Source organism: Rattus norvegicus, chromosome 8 (assembly GCF_021556685.1).
Source record: "Rattus norvegicus strain SHRSP/BbbUtx chromosome 8, alternate assembly SHRSP_T2T, whole genome shotgun sequence".
NCBI classification, from domain to species: Eukaryota; Metazoa; Chordata; class Mammalia; order Rodentia; family Muridae; genus Rattus; species Rattus norvegicus.
In genome coordinates this window covers 77562786-77580036 of record NC_141541.1, presented here as the reverse complement: position 1 = coordinate 77580036, position 17251 = coordinate 77562786, and the positions used below count along the sequence as shown (strand labels likewise).

General features: G+C 44.2%; 1 protein-coding gene across 3 annotated transcripts in view; it reads right to left on the bottom strand.

Moving 5' to 3' along the window:
- The window catches only part of Rora (RAR-related orphan receptor A), a 733322-nt gene that overhangs the window by 188972 nt on the left and 527099 nt on the right, over window positions 1–17251 (bottom strand). For 2 of the 3 annotated variants that reach the window (NM_001427367.2, XM_087561152.1), the window contains 1 exon segment: window positions 3828–3857. In NM_001427367.2, the coding sequence (NP_001414296.1) occupies window positions 3828–3857 (30 nt within the window). 3 annotated transcript variants of the gene reach the window in all.

The window sequence follows — 17251 nt, the reverse complement described above, 5'->3', positions numbered from 1 at the left end:
GTGAGTCACCCAGTATGGATGCTGGGAACCGAACTTGGATCCTCTGGAGGAGCAGAATAGCCAGTGCTCTTAACCACCCACCGAGCCATCCCTTTAGGCCCCCTTCCCACTGCAGGTTTTCAACTCCATATTTGCCCTTGCATGACATTTTAGTAAATGCAGAACTGTCCAAGCAGAGTTCAATTAAGAAGTCAGGCAGTTAGGAGTGAATGACTAGTTTTCCTTGACAGTTAAGAAATCTAAACAGCGGCTGATTCCAAGGGGCGGGGGAGGTCTGATCTACCCAGTATTAGTTCATCAGAATGAGAAGCCAGAACAATCCTGGGAGAGAACAACTCGAAAGTGCTCCTGCAAGTGTCCAACCAGAGCTGTGTAATCACCATGAAAATGAAATTGAAATTCCACACCACAGTGTGAAATTGATCTAATATGTCCCTATCCCACAAGTAAAGATGCTGTTTCACGTTCACATTCTAAAAACCTAATGGCAGCGTTTGCTATCAACAATTGAAAAATGTTACAGATGTAAGAATTTCTCAGCCAATTTGAGTGGGCATGGTGGCTTAGCATGAGAAACCCCCAAGCTTTAACTTGTCCCCCTGAGACAAGTAGAGTTAAAACATTTAGGCACCATCCAGAGCTTGGGAGTACCTGACTTCTCTGAGGACTATGCTCAGGGACTTCTTGGAGGCTAGTGATCTCACGTTCTTTCATGAAACTTATGGCATGGTTTGCCCCAAACCATAGAGTGCGTGCGTGCGTGCGTGCGTGCGTGCGTGCGTGCGTGCGTGTGTGTGTGTGTGTGTGTGTGTACACGCACATCTGAGTGTCACAACAATTGAGGCTCACTTGACAGTTCTTGCACCTCTGAGAAGTGCACATATGACCTGACACACTGGTCTGATAATATATTTGGCAACTCTACCTATTAATTTGTAAGTTGAACAATCTCTTTTGGAGGGCAGTTTGGAAGCTCAGATTGAAACCACTAATGCGGGGTGACTCGAGTTGTCAACCATTATACAGTCAGGGCTTGACCAAGGTTTCCAGAACCCTGGCTAAAAGTGAAAACTTTGAGCCAGTACAGAAACGACTTCGTACACTTCACTGGTAGCAAAACTTCTTGAAGAACAGATGGTTAAGAGGACTTAAGAGGGGCTGAAAATTAACATCTTTTTTATATAAAAAAAAAAAGCAAGAAAAAAGAAAATGGTGAAGCATGTTAGGACGATTTCATTTTCAAGTAAAACCCGACGGATTGTAAGGAAGAACTCATTTGGCTGATGGCTATTAGAGAAAGAACTGATTGGTTTTCTTTTCCCGCATACATTGTGGGCCCTGTAGAGACACTAAGACCAGAAACATCAAGGGCTATCTGTCAAGCTGGGTGACAAAAACAATCTGTGTTCCAATGGCCCAGAAGACTTCTACACTCATGCAGCTCCAAGAGTTAAATATCCACTGTCGGAATGCTACTCTTTCCAACTGGGTGTGGGGATCTTTTATTCTAGAGAATCTCCAGCACGCAGAAGAGTTAAATATCATCTTACTCTTCCCCAAACATTCCAACATCATTTAACCTAAATCTTTCCGTCAAGGACACTCACGAGCTCTGAGCTTTTCTGCAGGGACTTCATACTTAATGTCTTCCAGGGTGTCCAACCTGCAACCCTCAGGCCTCATACACTCCAGGGTCATGTAAATGAGGCTCCATATAAAACCACAAACTTACTTAAGCGTTATGATAATAAACTCGATTGAACTGAGAGGTTTTCCAGTGTGAACTTTGTAAATGACAATGTCATGTAATGGTGTCAGAAGGTTGGACACCCCAGATTGACCTTCAAGGTTAGAAAGAAACTACCGTTCTGGCTATATCTTTTAAGGTTGACAGAGATGAAACTGTGTAAGCTTTGGTGGAAAGGCCTCCCAGGTTAAGTTGCCTGCTGTTAAAGTATAATTTTCCATTTCTAGTCAGCGCTCTCACTGCCGTCTCCCAAATCCCTCCACGAATTTCTATATATGCCAGTAAATTATTTTCAGTGATGGCAATACCTTGAATGTCTTTGTAGATGAGCTGTCTGTGCAATAACGTCTGTGCTCTCTGCCTTCTGTTATCTCATTGGTTGAGGTGTCCTCTTCGTATCTAATGGAGTTGAACTGGGTTCTTTTGTCTGCTTATCTAAGAGCCAATCCACAATGCAAACTGTCTGCCACTTTTGGTGTATTGCTAGGTGGCCAGGAGTCCACACCCCAAACCACCATCAACAGTAGGCACAATCAGCAGCCCCTGCTTGGGAGAGGCCCAGGACGGAGCTAGCAGAAAGACTGGATTACTTACCACCTCTAGAGTGGGTCCCTCCAGGCCAGGGACGAGCTCATGGGCAAGGCTGTGCAAGGAAGCTCTCTGTACCATGCCTGCCCTGCGGATATACAGAGGACTTCAGTGGCCTGCGCTGTCAATCTCTCAGTCAGCATGAGCTCAATTATGCACCGACAACAGCAAGAACAACAAGAACAACGACAGAACAACCCCAAAAAACTAAGGGTCACAGACTACCCTGATAGAGGGGGGCACAGCGACTGCAAAGGTGGAGGTGCCATCCTGAGCATCTATCATCCAGCTTGGGCTGGACCTTTCATGGTACATCAAACAAGCAGTCCATGGAGATCCATGAGAGCCACATGGAGGAATTGCAAGACTGGGCCCTAAATGTCAGGCAGCTTCTCATTGCAAGGTATTTTTCCTTTCAAAAATAAAAATTTTGATTTCTTATATTTCTCTTTTCTACAAATACAGAAAGACAGACAGACAAACCCAAGAGCAGATTTTGAGAGTCAACCGAGGCACAAGTGAAACTATTTTTGATGTTACATAGATATTGCTTCCCCCGCACCAAATGATTCACGTGAAATTAAAAAAAAAATACAAAAAGTTGAATGAAGAAAAATGTGGGGAATATATCCTTGTCATTCCTCTGTCATGCCAAAAATAGATCTAATGCTCGACTTAGGAAGATGCCCAAACACATCTCATAGGTAGTACATATCTATGGTCTAAAATACTCATCGAATTCTAAAGACTCCATTCATTCAAAGCCTGAATAAATGCTGGTCAACTACAGCGAAGGTTGACTGCTTGCATCAGCAACACAGTGTTTCATCCTGAAGTTCAAGGCTCAGTCAAACATCACTGCTCCGACTGCAGATCACAGCACCTTACACTGACGTGAGTTGGTAAGCTTATGGTGGAGTTTGATTTGAGGCAGTCAATGAAGGCGATTGACCCCGAGAAGTGGGATGAATACAGAGCGTAGACCCAGCACACAGTTCCACACCAAACTATCAATGCCAGTTACCAGGGCCCCCTTGGGCCATGCCATGGTTGTTCAGCAGCGCCTCTATCCCCCTCAGTATATCTGCTCCACAGACATAAGAACAAAACAAGCTCATCTGTGAGCTAGTGGGAAGGAAAAGGAGAGAGAAGCTGAAAAGAAATCGGGGTTTTCCAGAAACTCTTCTAAGAAGGATCCAGAATAAGAGGTGAGCAGTAAGTAACTGATCCTCCTGACTAGGTTTCATGGTGTCTCTAGAGATTTGTGGCTTGGAAAACCAGAATTCATCAGCTTATGCCTGACCTCTCTCTCTTCAACACACACTCAGCACAAACAGGTGGAGATGTGCCAAACCCGACCACTACAGGTTGAAAGTATGACCACTGTTGACCATGGAGACATTGGCTTATGCTCGAAGGGCCACAGCAGCCAGACATATGCGAATTCCAACTCTTCAGAAAACTTGGGACAGAAACAAAAGGCACTACTTACATGTGTGTGTCTTCTTCGTGACTGAGATACCTGGAAGAGAAGAGACAGAGAGAAAGGTCAGGCAAGGTCTCGTGAGGATCTCTGTGGTCATAGGTCATGTGCTTGTGGGCTTGAAACTTGTCACCTTCCCCTGGTGACAGAGAGTGGGGATTCTTCCTAAGACATACCCCAAAGCCCTGAACCATAGATGGCAGGGAAGGTGAGCTCATCCACTCTCTTATTAACTAACTGCATAGCTGAGAGCTCAGCACAGTGCTTGCCTTGCAAACACAAGAGTTCAGCCCCCAGCATCCATGTTTAAAAATAGTTAGGTGTGTTGGCACATGTTTGCAATCCTTTTGCTGAGGAGGCAGTCGAAGGTACACCACATTCCTGGAGTGTGCTGGTCAGCCGGCCTAGCCAGTAGGTAAATTTCAGGCCAACAAAAGACGATCTTCAAAACAAAAGTGGATGGCATATACCTGAGGTTGTCCTCTGACCTCCACACACATGTGTGTACATAGACCTACACACGCGTGTGCACCCTCACTCACATATGCACATACACGTGTGCATACACAAAGCAAAAGCGCAGACAGTAAGTAGTCCACCAGGATGAAGGAGATGAGAGAAAGCTCACTGCTTTATTGTCCGTATGGGAGGGGATCGGGTTAACGGGCAGGCAGAAGGCACAGGAGCGCCATGCCAACCCAGTCTGAAAAGAGTGGGCTGAGCGGTGGAGCCATTCATCTGGCACAGCCATTGATTCCGAGTTTCCCTCCTAATGAAAATGCCTCTTCCTGCTCACCTGACCCGTAGCTTTACATAGTGAAGAAAATACAACCACACGCAGTGTTATTTATGTGTCCATATTTGTTAAAGCCCGTGGGGGAGCGGTGGCTAACTCTCTACAGAGTCTCAACATGTATGGTGGGGGAATAGAAGATGCATGAGTCAGCACCCTGGACGTCCCCAAGATGATTTACGGGTGACAGGTGACAAGTGGAACTAAGTAGGAGCTGGCAAATGGCATCTGACAGAGCAGATGGCCATAAGCAAAGGGGTTCTAGCTTCGCTTCAGTGTAGCTAAACCTTGAATGCCTCCCAGGCTTCTTCTTCCTAGGAGATACTCTCGGGGCTAAATAGACTAAAAAATAACCAAACTGTTGAAAACATTTAACTTGTGACTGAGAACTGTGGCGAACCTTGACTTTTTTTTTTTTGTCTTTCAAGTTATTAAGAGAACTATTTAACCCTCCCCTGGAAAGTAAAAGTAGCTGGAGATTTTGGCAGCCTGCATCACGGGTATTACCTAACGATGGGACACGTCGTTCAGGGCAGAGATCTGTTACGAAAAACTTGGTAGAAATTAAGGGGGAAAAGTTTCAATGTTGTGAGCCAAGCCCAAAATCACACACTTGCTTCTCCAAAGTTTTCCAAAGGCCTTATTTAAGGAAGCTGAAATTACATAGCCTAACTCAAATTTGTCGTCTTTTTGTCCCTGCCCCCACCCTGCCCATCCCCATCCCCTTCCCTTTATTGAGGAAAACTAGACGATTATTTTTCCATCATGTTTACTTTGGCTTTGCAGAGTGAGCGAGAACCTTCCGAGAAGACCCTTGAAGACTCACCCATGAAACTGCAGGAGTGTTCTAGAACTTTCAGAAGCCTCATTTATCCTAGAGAAGCCCCTTTTCCCAACAGCAGCAGTGAGTAAGAGAATCTTAAAATCCAAGGATGATTTGTGACACCCGGAGCCAATAAATTGATACATTAGTGCCCTTTCAGCATTACCAGAGATGCGAGCATACTCTCCTTCGGAAATGGTGCCTTCTGTAAAATCACTTCGAAGAGAAAGCGCTTAGGCTGTCACTCCTGATTATTCAACCCCCCACACACAATTGGATTGAACACAACCCCAAACAGACCTATCTATATTCGCTGAGTGTGGAACTATTTTTCTCCTGACACTTGAAGGCCTGATGAAAATCCCACCGCGTTGGGTTTTCTACTTAAAGTTATTATTCAGCGTGGTACTGTGTTCTCATCAAAATTTTTCATGATGATTACACTCATAATAGATTTTGAATCTCTTTCCAGGAAGAGCTGCCTGATCTAGGAGGTTATAGTAACAGGCATGGAGCAGGGCCTTCATATCTGTCTCTCGAGAGAAAGCATGTCTTCCCCTTCAAAATGGCTTAAACTCTTGGTCTTGTAGTTTTGTGGTGCTGCCAATTAACGTGCTATCTGGGCAAATGGAGGTCATGCCAATGTTGGGGTCGCTAAAGGTAGCAGGTGAAATACAGACTGACAGCTTGTGTTTGAACTTCCACCATTAATCTGTTTCTTTTGCATTTGTATTTTACTGAACTTTGAGTTCAGTAACTCCTGTTTATATAAATATAATCCTAAATTACATTATTATTTACAGTGAAGACATGTTAACCAATCAAATGAAGAAGAAAATAAAGCCACTCTTCCTCTCAAGGATACTATACTTTTTTTTTTTAAGGCTCAAGTCATATTTATGACACTCTAACTGGGTATATTACACTTTTTTCTTTTTAATTGAGGAGCTATTTTGAAGACAGAATTCTGTTTCCCTAGAAAAAGCAAGCAAGAGCAACAGTGTAAAAGCATGAAAGATAAATTCTGTGGGATAGTGAAACATTTTATAAACCTCCCGTTGTCCTCCCCACTTGAAAAAAATAATTATCTTGATCCTTCAGGTGGCTTGAATTTGCCCCTGCTCTTTCTCTACAGGACTTGTGATACTTTGTATCTGTGGCTCCACAGACTAAGAATAAAGGACAAAGAAGAAGATCTCTGCATTTCACAGACTGAGAAACCAAGGCCCAGGGAAACTTAATTAGCACTTTAACATTTCTCTGTGGAAGTTACTGCTTGATGGGAAACAGTCCCCAAGGCAAGGCTTTAAGACCCTGGTGTAGATAACATCTCTAAAAAGTGTACTCAACAAGGGGGGGGTCTATTCCTTCAAATATGCTTCTTAGAAGTGAGCTGTGTAAATAATTTAAACCTATGGGAAGAGTATTAAGCACTGTCCCCAGCTCATTTAAACCAAGCCCCAGTTTAGGTTTGAGGGAGAGAGTCAAACACACAAAGAAACTCCAGTCTAACAACTAAAGGACAAACTTAATCTAAAATATTCTAGAACAGAGGGAACATTTTGCATGAACTGCATTTGCCCTTATCACCCTCGTGTCTTGCTGACATAGGGTCTGTGCTTTGGTCAAGCCTAGCCCTTTTCTCAAAACTATTATCACATTGCAAAATACTCTAAATTGTTAAGTGGAAGTGTGAGTGTGTGTGTGTGAGTACCTGCGCGCTCGGGTGTGTGTGTGTGTGTGTGTGTGTGTGTGTGTGTGTGTGTGTGTGTGTGTGTGTGTCTGATGTTCAATTGTTTTTTGTTGTGGCTGTTTTTGCTACAGGCCTGTCACTGTCCTTGAACTCATCTAATAGGCTTGACGGACTGACCAGTGAGTCCCAGAGGTCCTCTGGTCCCTGGGCTCCCAGTGCTGGGGTTATAAGCAGGTGTCACCATGCCTTGTTTGTTTGTTTTTAAAGTACAGATTTGGGGAGATAGACCACAAGCCCTCATGCTTGCTCTGCAAACCCTGCACTGCCTGAAACTTCTCAAGACCTACAGCTGTAGTTCTAAATTAGGGATTTAAATCCTTAAAAACAGAAACAACGACAACAATAACAACAACGACAGCAAAAAACCCATTAATACTCAAAAATCAAAGTATGCCATCCAGGATCATAAGCTTGCCCCACTCAATTCAGCCAACCACATTTCAAGATACATCGAGGTACATGCCAGGAAAATGCCACACATTTGTCACCCACCGGCAGGCCGATCAGTGCACTGGACTTTCAGAGTCGTAGACTCTTGGAGGAGAGTGCTTTAGAAATGCAATCTGATTATTTCCAATCTGTGCCCAATCTTATGTCAATTAACTTCCTCTAAGGGCTTCTGGGAGGCGGTTGTCAGGGTACAGAGGTATTTTCTGTGTGGAAGGGGGAGCATCTGTCTTCCTTCCCTGGTGTGGCAAATTCCTAAATGAGCATTTTCAGAGACCTGTCGTGCTAGACAAGGGCTTGCTCAGTGGGTATGCTCCTGTCTTCTCTGGTGCTCTTGCGATGAACAACACCTAGGCAGGGGATCTAACTGTGGTCCCTTCTCTGTTAAATATCAAAGCAGTAGCGCAAACAATGCCTAAAAATGCAGAAAAGCTATCTTTTTTTCTTTTAGTTTTACTTCCCCCAACATACCCACATTCCTACTTTTCAGGTGACTGTGGCAGGGAACAGATTGCCAGAGTGATAATCTGGAATTTAATTGGCCCAAGTCACAGCACTGCGCCAGCCTTCACACACTGGCAGTTTAATTCTAAGAAAGCAGCGTCCCCGGGTGCAATGGCCTTTACAGGACTGGGAATCCCTTCTTACAAGACACCCGAGGGACGGACATGCTGTATTTGTTGTCAAATGTGGCATCTTAGGTAAATAATTTAACCTCCCTCAGTCTCTGTGTCCATAACAAAAGGAGGAAAGGATCTGGCTTCACGGCCAGAGCACGTGTGAGGAGGCTCCAGCTTTGATCCTCTGAACTAAAAAAGAGGTAAACTGAGTCCTCCCAAGGCTGAAGACAGTTTGCCTGGGCCACGGTGCTGGGGGCCCGTTTCTGCTAAGGATATTTCTAATTGCATGCACTGTGTGACTATGTTTTGCACTAAATAGGAGCATAGTCCTTGGGCGGATGAAGGTGTGTCCATCAGGGAACTGTTGCTAAACGTGTGTCTCATCTGGGCAGTTGAAGTCTTAGGCTAATTTCAGCAAAGCATCAAGCACTTAACCTCCTGTGTACCATCAAGGGGCACTCGGGCTCCTCTAATGACTTTATCCTGGGAAGGAGGAAGCCAGCAGTGAAAACCGTACTTTACAGGTTTAAATGAACATTCATTTAAGAACTAAGGCACAACCCCCACCCCCAATCTCTCTCCAACATTTATTTCACAAAGAAAGCGATCTCCCTTTGTGCTCACCCTCTGCCCCTCCTACTCCACCTCCTCGAGCTGGCAGACTTGAGCTTGCTGGGTTCTATAGGTCAAGGAGAAAAGCACCAGGAAGGGGGTGGGGGGTAGATCAGGATACAGTCTCAGAAGAGGCTGGCTAAACAGAAACAATGTTACAAAATGCTGTCCTTGTCTAGGACAGAAGAACTATTAATGATAATCTTATTGACAGTGCTCCAAGTAATCTTGGGACTTTGTTTCAGAAATTCTTAATGGACATTAATGCTTAGAGTTCACTCAGACGAGAAATAAATTACGTGTCAGGGTTGCAGGGACCAAGGGCAACAGGCAGAAGGCACCAGAGCATTTAGCAATGTTATGACAATCAAATCCTTTATAATTGCATAAAAAGCCTTTAAAATCATTTAGAAGTACTAATTATTAACGTTAATATTATTTTAATGTGAGTTTCTTTCATGTTAGGGTAGAGCCTAGGATGTGCTGATTTGGTAGGAATATTTCAACTTTTTGACCAACCACAGTGTTTTTCTTAGCCATGAAGGCAATTCTACTTTGGTGTGAAAAACAGTTGTGGGAATGAGAAGAATAGTTCTTTTTTTCTGTTTTTTTTTCTTTAAATTAAAATGTATGTGTGTGTGCGTGTGTATGAGAGAGAGAGAGAGAGAGAGAGAGAGAGAGAGAGAGAGAGAGAGAGAGAGAGAGATCCAAGGACTTATAACAAGTCGCATTCCAGGGCACACAGACTATTAGTCTCTCTGGGAAAGAAATGTGGGTATTTTAGAAATTCCTCTGAGAAATGACTATTATGAAAAGTCCATATTGGAGGGGAGGAATTTCTCCTGGATGATTTCAACTGCATGATTAGCATCAGAACCCAGGGACAATCAGTAGAACCTTTATTCTTCTAGAAGGATCTGCTTTCATCCAGTTTGCATATAAAAAGTGGACCTGTCTTAAAGCTCACTCATGCTCGCTCTCGCTCTCTCTGTCTATGTCTGTCTGTCTGTCTGTCTGTCTCTCTCTGTCTCTCTCTCTGTGTCTCTGTGTCTGTCTGTGTCTGTCTGTCTCTGTGTCTCTGTCTCTGTGTCTCTGTCTGTCTCTGTCTCTGTCTCTGTCTCTCTGTCTCTCTCTCTGTCTCTCTCTCTCTGTCTCTCTCTCTGTCTCTCTCTCTGTCTGTCTGTCTCTCTCTCTCTCTCTCTCTCTCTCTCTCTCTCTCTCTCTCAATTGGTTTACATTTGACCTCAGAGTTCTGGGCAGGGGAATGAAGTGGTGACTACCAATGTTTCCAATGTAACCTGGAATTGAGAGGTGTGTGTGTGTGTGTGTGTGTGTGTGTGTGTGTGTGTGTGTGTGTACAGCACACAGTGGGAGTCAGAGCCAGAGCCCTCACAGACCTGAAACTTCACCCTGCAGGTCAGGTTAGTCAGCTTGTGAGCTCCCAGTAGATCCTATCAGAGGACCCATCTGTTTGCATCTTCTATCTTGCCATTTCCATCCAGAATCACAAGTAGCCAGACCCTGAACTGGCTTTAGGACTGAACTCAGGTTGTCTGGTTTGGCAGTAGTGCATTTATTTACCTGCTAACCTACCTACCAGCTCTGTACTTGGCTTCTTATGTGGGTTCTGGGTTCTGGGTACTGGGTACTGAACTTGGGTCCTCATACTTGCCAGGCAAGTGCTGTTTTGAATGAGCCATCTTTCTTCCTCCCATAATCGAGAAGTTCTACCTAATACATTGCATTTTAATTCAACAGTAGAGTTTATGATACCTTATTTTTTTTTCCTGAAAAAGCTTTTCTTTAGGGACTTCTGGAATCTCTTGAATCTATTTCTCTTTGACACTCATGGAGCAGGCATAGACTTGAACTGCTTATGCCTGACTCACCAGCATGCAGTCAGCAGGAGGTCAGAGTTTCAATCCTTGAAGACAGAGCTATCAGAACTGGTTAGAGAAGGATAACCCAAAGACTACGGAGGAAGGTGGATACTGAAAAGAAAATTATACGAATTCTAGGTTTAGAAATATAAAATTAAAAGAGTTAGCCCCAAAAGCCACAAACTCAGGGCTAAGCCCTGCCGCTGGGAATAGCAGGCCATAAAGATAAAGAAAAGGAATGCAAAAACCAGCTCAGGCTATCGAGGACTGACCCATAAACCATCCAAAGACATCCCCCCAGCTCACTCAGGGCCATCCTCCAGACCCTGATAAGCCCCTGACTTCTAACACGTACTCTTTCTGCTTTGTTCTCACTGCTATGTTTGAATGAGCCAATTGTATGTAACCACGCCAAAACCCCCTAGCCTTCTCTATATAACCCTCTGACTTTTGAGTTTCGGGGCCGACACCTCTGTCTCCTGCTCGGGATACGTGTCGGCCCGGAGATCTCTGTAATAGGTCTCTGTAATAAACCTCGCCTTTGCTTATTACATCCAAAATGGTCTCTCTGTGCGTGGGATTTTTCAGATACAACCCATACAAGCTCAACCGCAGCTCACAGGGGCACGTGTCCTGGTTGGCACAGCAGGCCAAGGTATGTGAAGATAGAACGACCCCATCCCAATGTTTGCTGCTGATGGTAGGAAAAAGAACTCAGCCGTCGCTGACTCTGTCCCAGATCACCTAGGAAAGAAGCAAGTTTGGTAAGGTAGGAACGAGGTAAATAGGTTCTAAACCTGGAGGAAATGATCTGCTCAGTCAGAATAGATAAGAGTAAAGAGATTCAGGATCCAATGGGATAACTGACAGTCAGAAAAGGAGAGCGCTTCAGTTACTCTAGAATATATCGAAAACCAAGGATTATGCACAGACGTTTTTAAAATGCCAACGTTAGCCAGCCTGAGTGACAGAGACAGACCATGTCTCAAAGCAATGAGCAAGCAAACTACATCTCACAAACACACACAGCAACTCAATATGGTCATTATTTTGAGGAAGAAAGATTAAAAACGACAAACAAAAAACAAAACAACAACAAAAGCACCCCAAAAACAGACATGAAAACATCAATAATTCAATCACAAAGCAGTAGAGTTTGCAGCATCTACTTTGCTTAATTACAGGTTTTAGACAAGCTGTCTGGATTGCACATGCTGTGAAGTAATTTAGAAAAGGAGGAGGGTTTAAACAATGACAAAGTGTGTGTGTGCATGTGCGCATGCATGCAGGTGCTCAGGGAGGCCAGAAGAAGTTATCAGAGCCCCAGGAGAAACAAGTTACTGGCATTTGTGAGCTACCTTATGGGGATACTGGGAATGGACCTTCTTCTGTCAGAACAGCAGGCTTTCTTAACAGCTGTCATAGCTTGAATGAGAATGGCTGCTTTAGGCTCATATATTTGAATGCTTGGTCTCCAGTTGGTGGAACTATTTTGGAAGGACTAAGAGGTGTGGCCTTGTTGGAGGAAGTGTCTTACTGGATTTTGATGCATCAAAAGCCCACACCATTCCCAGTTAGTTCTTCCTGCTGTGTGGTTGTTGACCAAGATGGAAACTCTTAGCTACTGCTCCAGCACCACATTTGCCTGCCTACTGCAATGCTCCCTATTGTGCTGGTCATGAAATCTAACCCTGTAACCATGAGCTTCCAAGTTAAATGCTTTCCTTTATAAGTTACTTTGGTGATGGTGTTTCTTCAAAGGAATAGAAACGTATGACAACACCTGAGTTCTTTTTTTTTTTTTTATCTCCAAAGTATTTATTTTTTTCCTGAATTTGTATTTGTCAGATTAGATGGGTAAACTATTCCCCTGTGGGATTCTGAATCAGGAATTCCTAGTTTTGTCAATTACCTGATATGTAATTTTGGGTAAGGCACCTAACTTCCGGTGCCTCAGTTTCACTACTTGAACAGAAATAAGATTGTTTTATTTCATCATAAAATTCTACCATGAGAAATTGGCCCAACTGAAACAGTCACAGTGCCATGTGACAGTCATCTCCGCACTAAGGGAAACTGAGACAGGAGAGTTGCCACAAGTTGGAGGCTAGCCTAGACTATACAGAGAGTTCTTCCTTTATTTTATTTTATTTTTTGCTTTAAATTTTTTTTCTTTTTTTTTTTTTTTCAGAGCTGGGGACCGAACCCAGGGCCTTTCGCTTGCTAGGCAAGCGCTCTACCACTGAGCTAAATCTCCAACCCCGAGTTCTTCCTTTAAAAAAAAAAAAGAAAGAAAGAAAAAGATATGGCTGGAGAGATGACTCAGTTAATAGCACTGGCTGCTCTAGAAGAATTAAATTTAATTCCCAGCAACCACATGATGGCTCACAACAATTTGGAATGGGATCTGATGCCCTCTTCTGGTGTGTCTGAAGACAGCTATGGGCAACTCATATAAATAATAAATAAAGTTTAAAAACTTAAAAAAGGAAAGAAGAAAAGACAAGAAAAACAAACATGGAAGAAATGTAGCCATATTGATTAACCTTTGGTTCATGATATATGCAGATCTTTTCATCATATCCTTGCTTATTTGAGTGATACCCAAAGCAGGAGTCATACAAGTGTCACCAAAGAGGATGACTTAGATCAAGGATATCTATGTCACAGGATAAGACGAATCTCAGAGAAGGATGTTCTAGCATCGTGAAGCAAGGGAAACAGAAAGATACAAAATGCCAGAGAGTAATCTTTGCGGGAAAAGAACAAGCACATTGAAAAGGCAGATTGAAAATATACACCCTAAATTAACGAGAGTGGTTATTTTTGGGAGGCAGGAAATGATGGGTCACTGTTTCACTGCCTTGCCTGTTTCCTAAAATCTCTACTATAAAGTTATATAAATAAAATTTTAGTCATAAGAAAAAGGCTAGTATGGAAACACCCATCTCAGAGGGCTACTGGGAAGATAAAACAAAACAATGAATGGGAATGTTCATTCAGAATCTTGTTGTTTTCTTTGCTTTTGTTATTGCAGGTATCTCTTTGTCTTTGAGACCCCATTTCTCACGGCAACTGCTAATTGCCGGCTTGACCTTTCCTAGGGGGACTGTATGTGCTGTGAAGAGAAAGGGTTGTGACAGAGCTAGCTACTTTCATGAGGGTCTACAGTGATGTGCCATCAGTTAGCCTAACCAGACTTTACATCTGAAAAATTATCCCTGCTTAAGTCAGTCTGCTTCATGCAGCGCTCTGGAGTGAAGGCAGGGAAGAGGTAGGCACTGTCTACCTTTTGATTCCTGGGAAAACAAGCATCCTTGTCTACCAGTCTGAAGTCCCCTAATGTTCACGGAGATACAGTCAACATTTCGGCTCTCCACACCGGAAGGTCTCTAGAGAAGCACAGAACAGGAAATAGAGTTTGTAGATGTGGAGAGTTCAGAAGGCAAAGCAGTGATAATCACAAGGCCTTCCTGAGTGGCCTTGAAAGGGAACAAAGGGGAGAGAGAGAAAGAGCAGCTTTCAGTTCAGACGGGACACACTGGGAAATACTCCTGAATGAAACAATACAAGGATTGGCATTTGCTTTAGCATGGGAAAGGGCACAGTGTATCAAAATCTTGCTAAAGTCTGATTGGGTATTGGTCTATGAGAGTTCACCTACAGTTGACCTGTTGTTGAGTGGGAGTGAATCTGGAGTTCACTGATTGACCAGACTGGCTAGAGAGAAACACCCCCAGGATCCTCCTGTCTGTGCCAGACCTGGAATTATAAAGGTATAGGTCACATTTCCCCCTTTTCTTTTCTTTTTTTTCTTTTTTTTTTTTTTTGGTTCTTTTTTTCGGAGCTGGGGACCGAACCCAGGGCCTTGCGCTTCCTAGGTAAGCGCTCTACCACTGAGCTAAATCCCCAGCCCCCCCCCCCCTTTTCTTTTCTAAGTAGGTTTTGGGAATCTCAGACTATGTATGTTTGCATAGCAAACACTGTACTGGCTCAACTGATTTCTATCTTCCTTCCTTCCTTCCTTCCTTCCTTCCTTCCTTCCTTCCTTCCTTCCTTTCTTCCTTTCTTTCTTGTTCTCACAATCAAGCTCTCATGTAGGACATGCTTGTCTCACACTCACAATGTAGCCAAGGATAACCTTGAACTTCTGTTGCTCCCGTCTCCACTTCCAGGGTGCAGGGCTCGCAAGTGTGTACCCTCACCCCCATCTTACGAGGTGCTGAGGATCGAACCCAGGATTCTGTCAAGCAAGACAAGTACTCAGCTAGGCGATATCCCCAGGCCCCTGAATATTTCATAATAGAAAGAAAATTTTAGCCAGAAAGCGATGGCCAGATAACTGAGACATTGTGTCTCCCTCAGAGGAAGTGTGAGTGATTCCTGCCTGGGCTGTGAACATGGAGGAATTTCCTCAGCTGCTGAAGAAGGTGTTACTAGAGCAGGTTTCAAAGCCTTGGGGAGTAGTTACAGAGAGACCCTCTACATAATGTTCATTCAAGGGCACACAAGACGGCTCAGCTTCTAAAGGTACATGCAGACAAGCCTGAAGACGAGAGTTCAATCCCCGGGACCCACGTGGTAGGAGACGACCAACTCTAGTTGTCGTCTGATCTCTGCACATGTGCATGCACACACACACACACACACACACACACACACACACACACACAATTTAAAGAAACATTTCTTTATTTTATTCATGAAAAATACTTAATCTCATCCTTTTTTCTCCTCTAAACTCTTGCTTGCTATGAGGTCTTAATCTTTCCGATCTTGACTTTGTCAGCTAGGGTAGGTTTTAGGAACATAGCTTAATTTGTACTGGAATTTGTTATGTCCCAGTGAAAGAAGCATAAAACCGCAAAGGGGAGAGGGATGATGGGATATCCTAAACGCGATATTCAGAATGTGTCCCTGTCGCTGGGGAATGTGTGGCCACAGTGCCCCCCTGCAAACGTCTTGATTTTCCTACTTGTGTTCCAAAGCTGCTGCCACATGACCTAAGCATTCCCAATAATCTTTGAGTGATGACGCTGATACTGTCCCTCTTGACACAGATGGAACCCACGCCTCAGTTTCCAAGGTAACAACCTAGAAAACAGGCCATCCCGGAGGCTAGAACTGGTAAGGCTGGAAGGCTTTGAACCCAGACACATGGACTATTCCAGCTAAGTCAGCTTCCTCTTGACTTTGAGTGTTTCCCTTAGCAGTCTGTTTTCATGTCATGTTACAAAGGCCGCTTTAAACGCAGCTTTAAAAGCGGGAGGGATGGAGCAGGCGAACTCTCAGGATTTTATCACCAGTAATGAAAGCAGAAGTGACTCACGAGAGCCAGTGAGACTCAGCCAGGAGTTTCCATAGCAGAGCCAGCCCCAGATAGCAGGTGTGGCCTCTGTGACCACCGGACTGCAGATGAGCCAGGGGCTGCAAAGAATTCCTTCATCCCTTCGGCACTGATATAAGCCTGACTATTATTATATACGACGCCGTCTTAGAGCCTTACTGCAAGCCAGCGTTTTATTATAGTTTTATAAGGGCAGCAGGATACTGTACAGGGTGGAATTGTCAACTGCTACCTTTTCTCCTGGAGGCATTCAGAATGCAAGACTCCTTCATCTACAGGAGCCATCCTCTCCCAATGGGAACAATTCGTTTAGCCTGCATTCAGTATGCAACTGAAGAGAGAGGTATCATGCACTGGGCGGGCCCTGTGGGAATAGGTCCTCCATACTTTCCTTCTGCTTAGGGAAAAAAAAAAGGACATTCCTGAGAAATTAAGTTAACTATTAGCCAAATCCCCACAAGCTGCTGACCTGGATTACATAACAAGTCTAATTCCAGCAGCTAAGAGCAGGAAGCCAACATGTTCTCAGATTTCTCCCCTCTCCCCTCTCTCCTCTCTCTCTCTTCTCTCTTCCTCCCTCTCAGTGTATATGTTTGTATGCATGCACATGTGTATGTGTTCCTGTGTGTGCACATAGGTGCATGTGCTTGTGGAAGCCACAGATCAGTCTCCAGTGTCATTCCTTAGGCACCGTCTATTCTGTGTGTTGTATGTGTGAGTATGTGAGTGCTCTCGTGCATGTATGTGCCATGGTGTGATCCTGTGTAAGTTAGAGGACAGCCGACAGGAGTTGGCTCCCTCCTTCCACCATGTGGATCCTTAGAATTGAGCTCAGGTTGTCAGGCAAGTGTCTTTATTCCCCGGACCACCTCTCTGGCCTTGCCTAACTTTGAACGATAGTTCCACAGTGTGGAAGTTAGTCAAGGAAGCTGGAGGGCTGGCTGGTGAGCCTTGGGGTCCTCCTGTGTCTGCCTCCTCAGCACATGGCTCCATTACATGAGTGCTGCCATCAAACTGAAGTCCTCAAGTTTGCACTCAACTCACGGAACCAGAGACTTATTTCTCAGGTCTTTTTCTGTTTTCCTGTCCTTCCATTCTGTCTCCCAGCCCTAGCTCTCCCTGCCTTAAGCAGTCTACTAGGCTCTTATTCCTGGACTG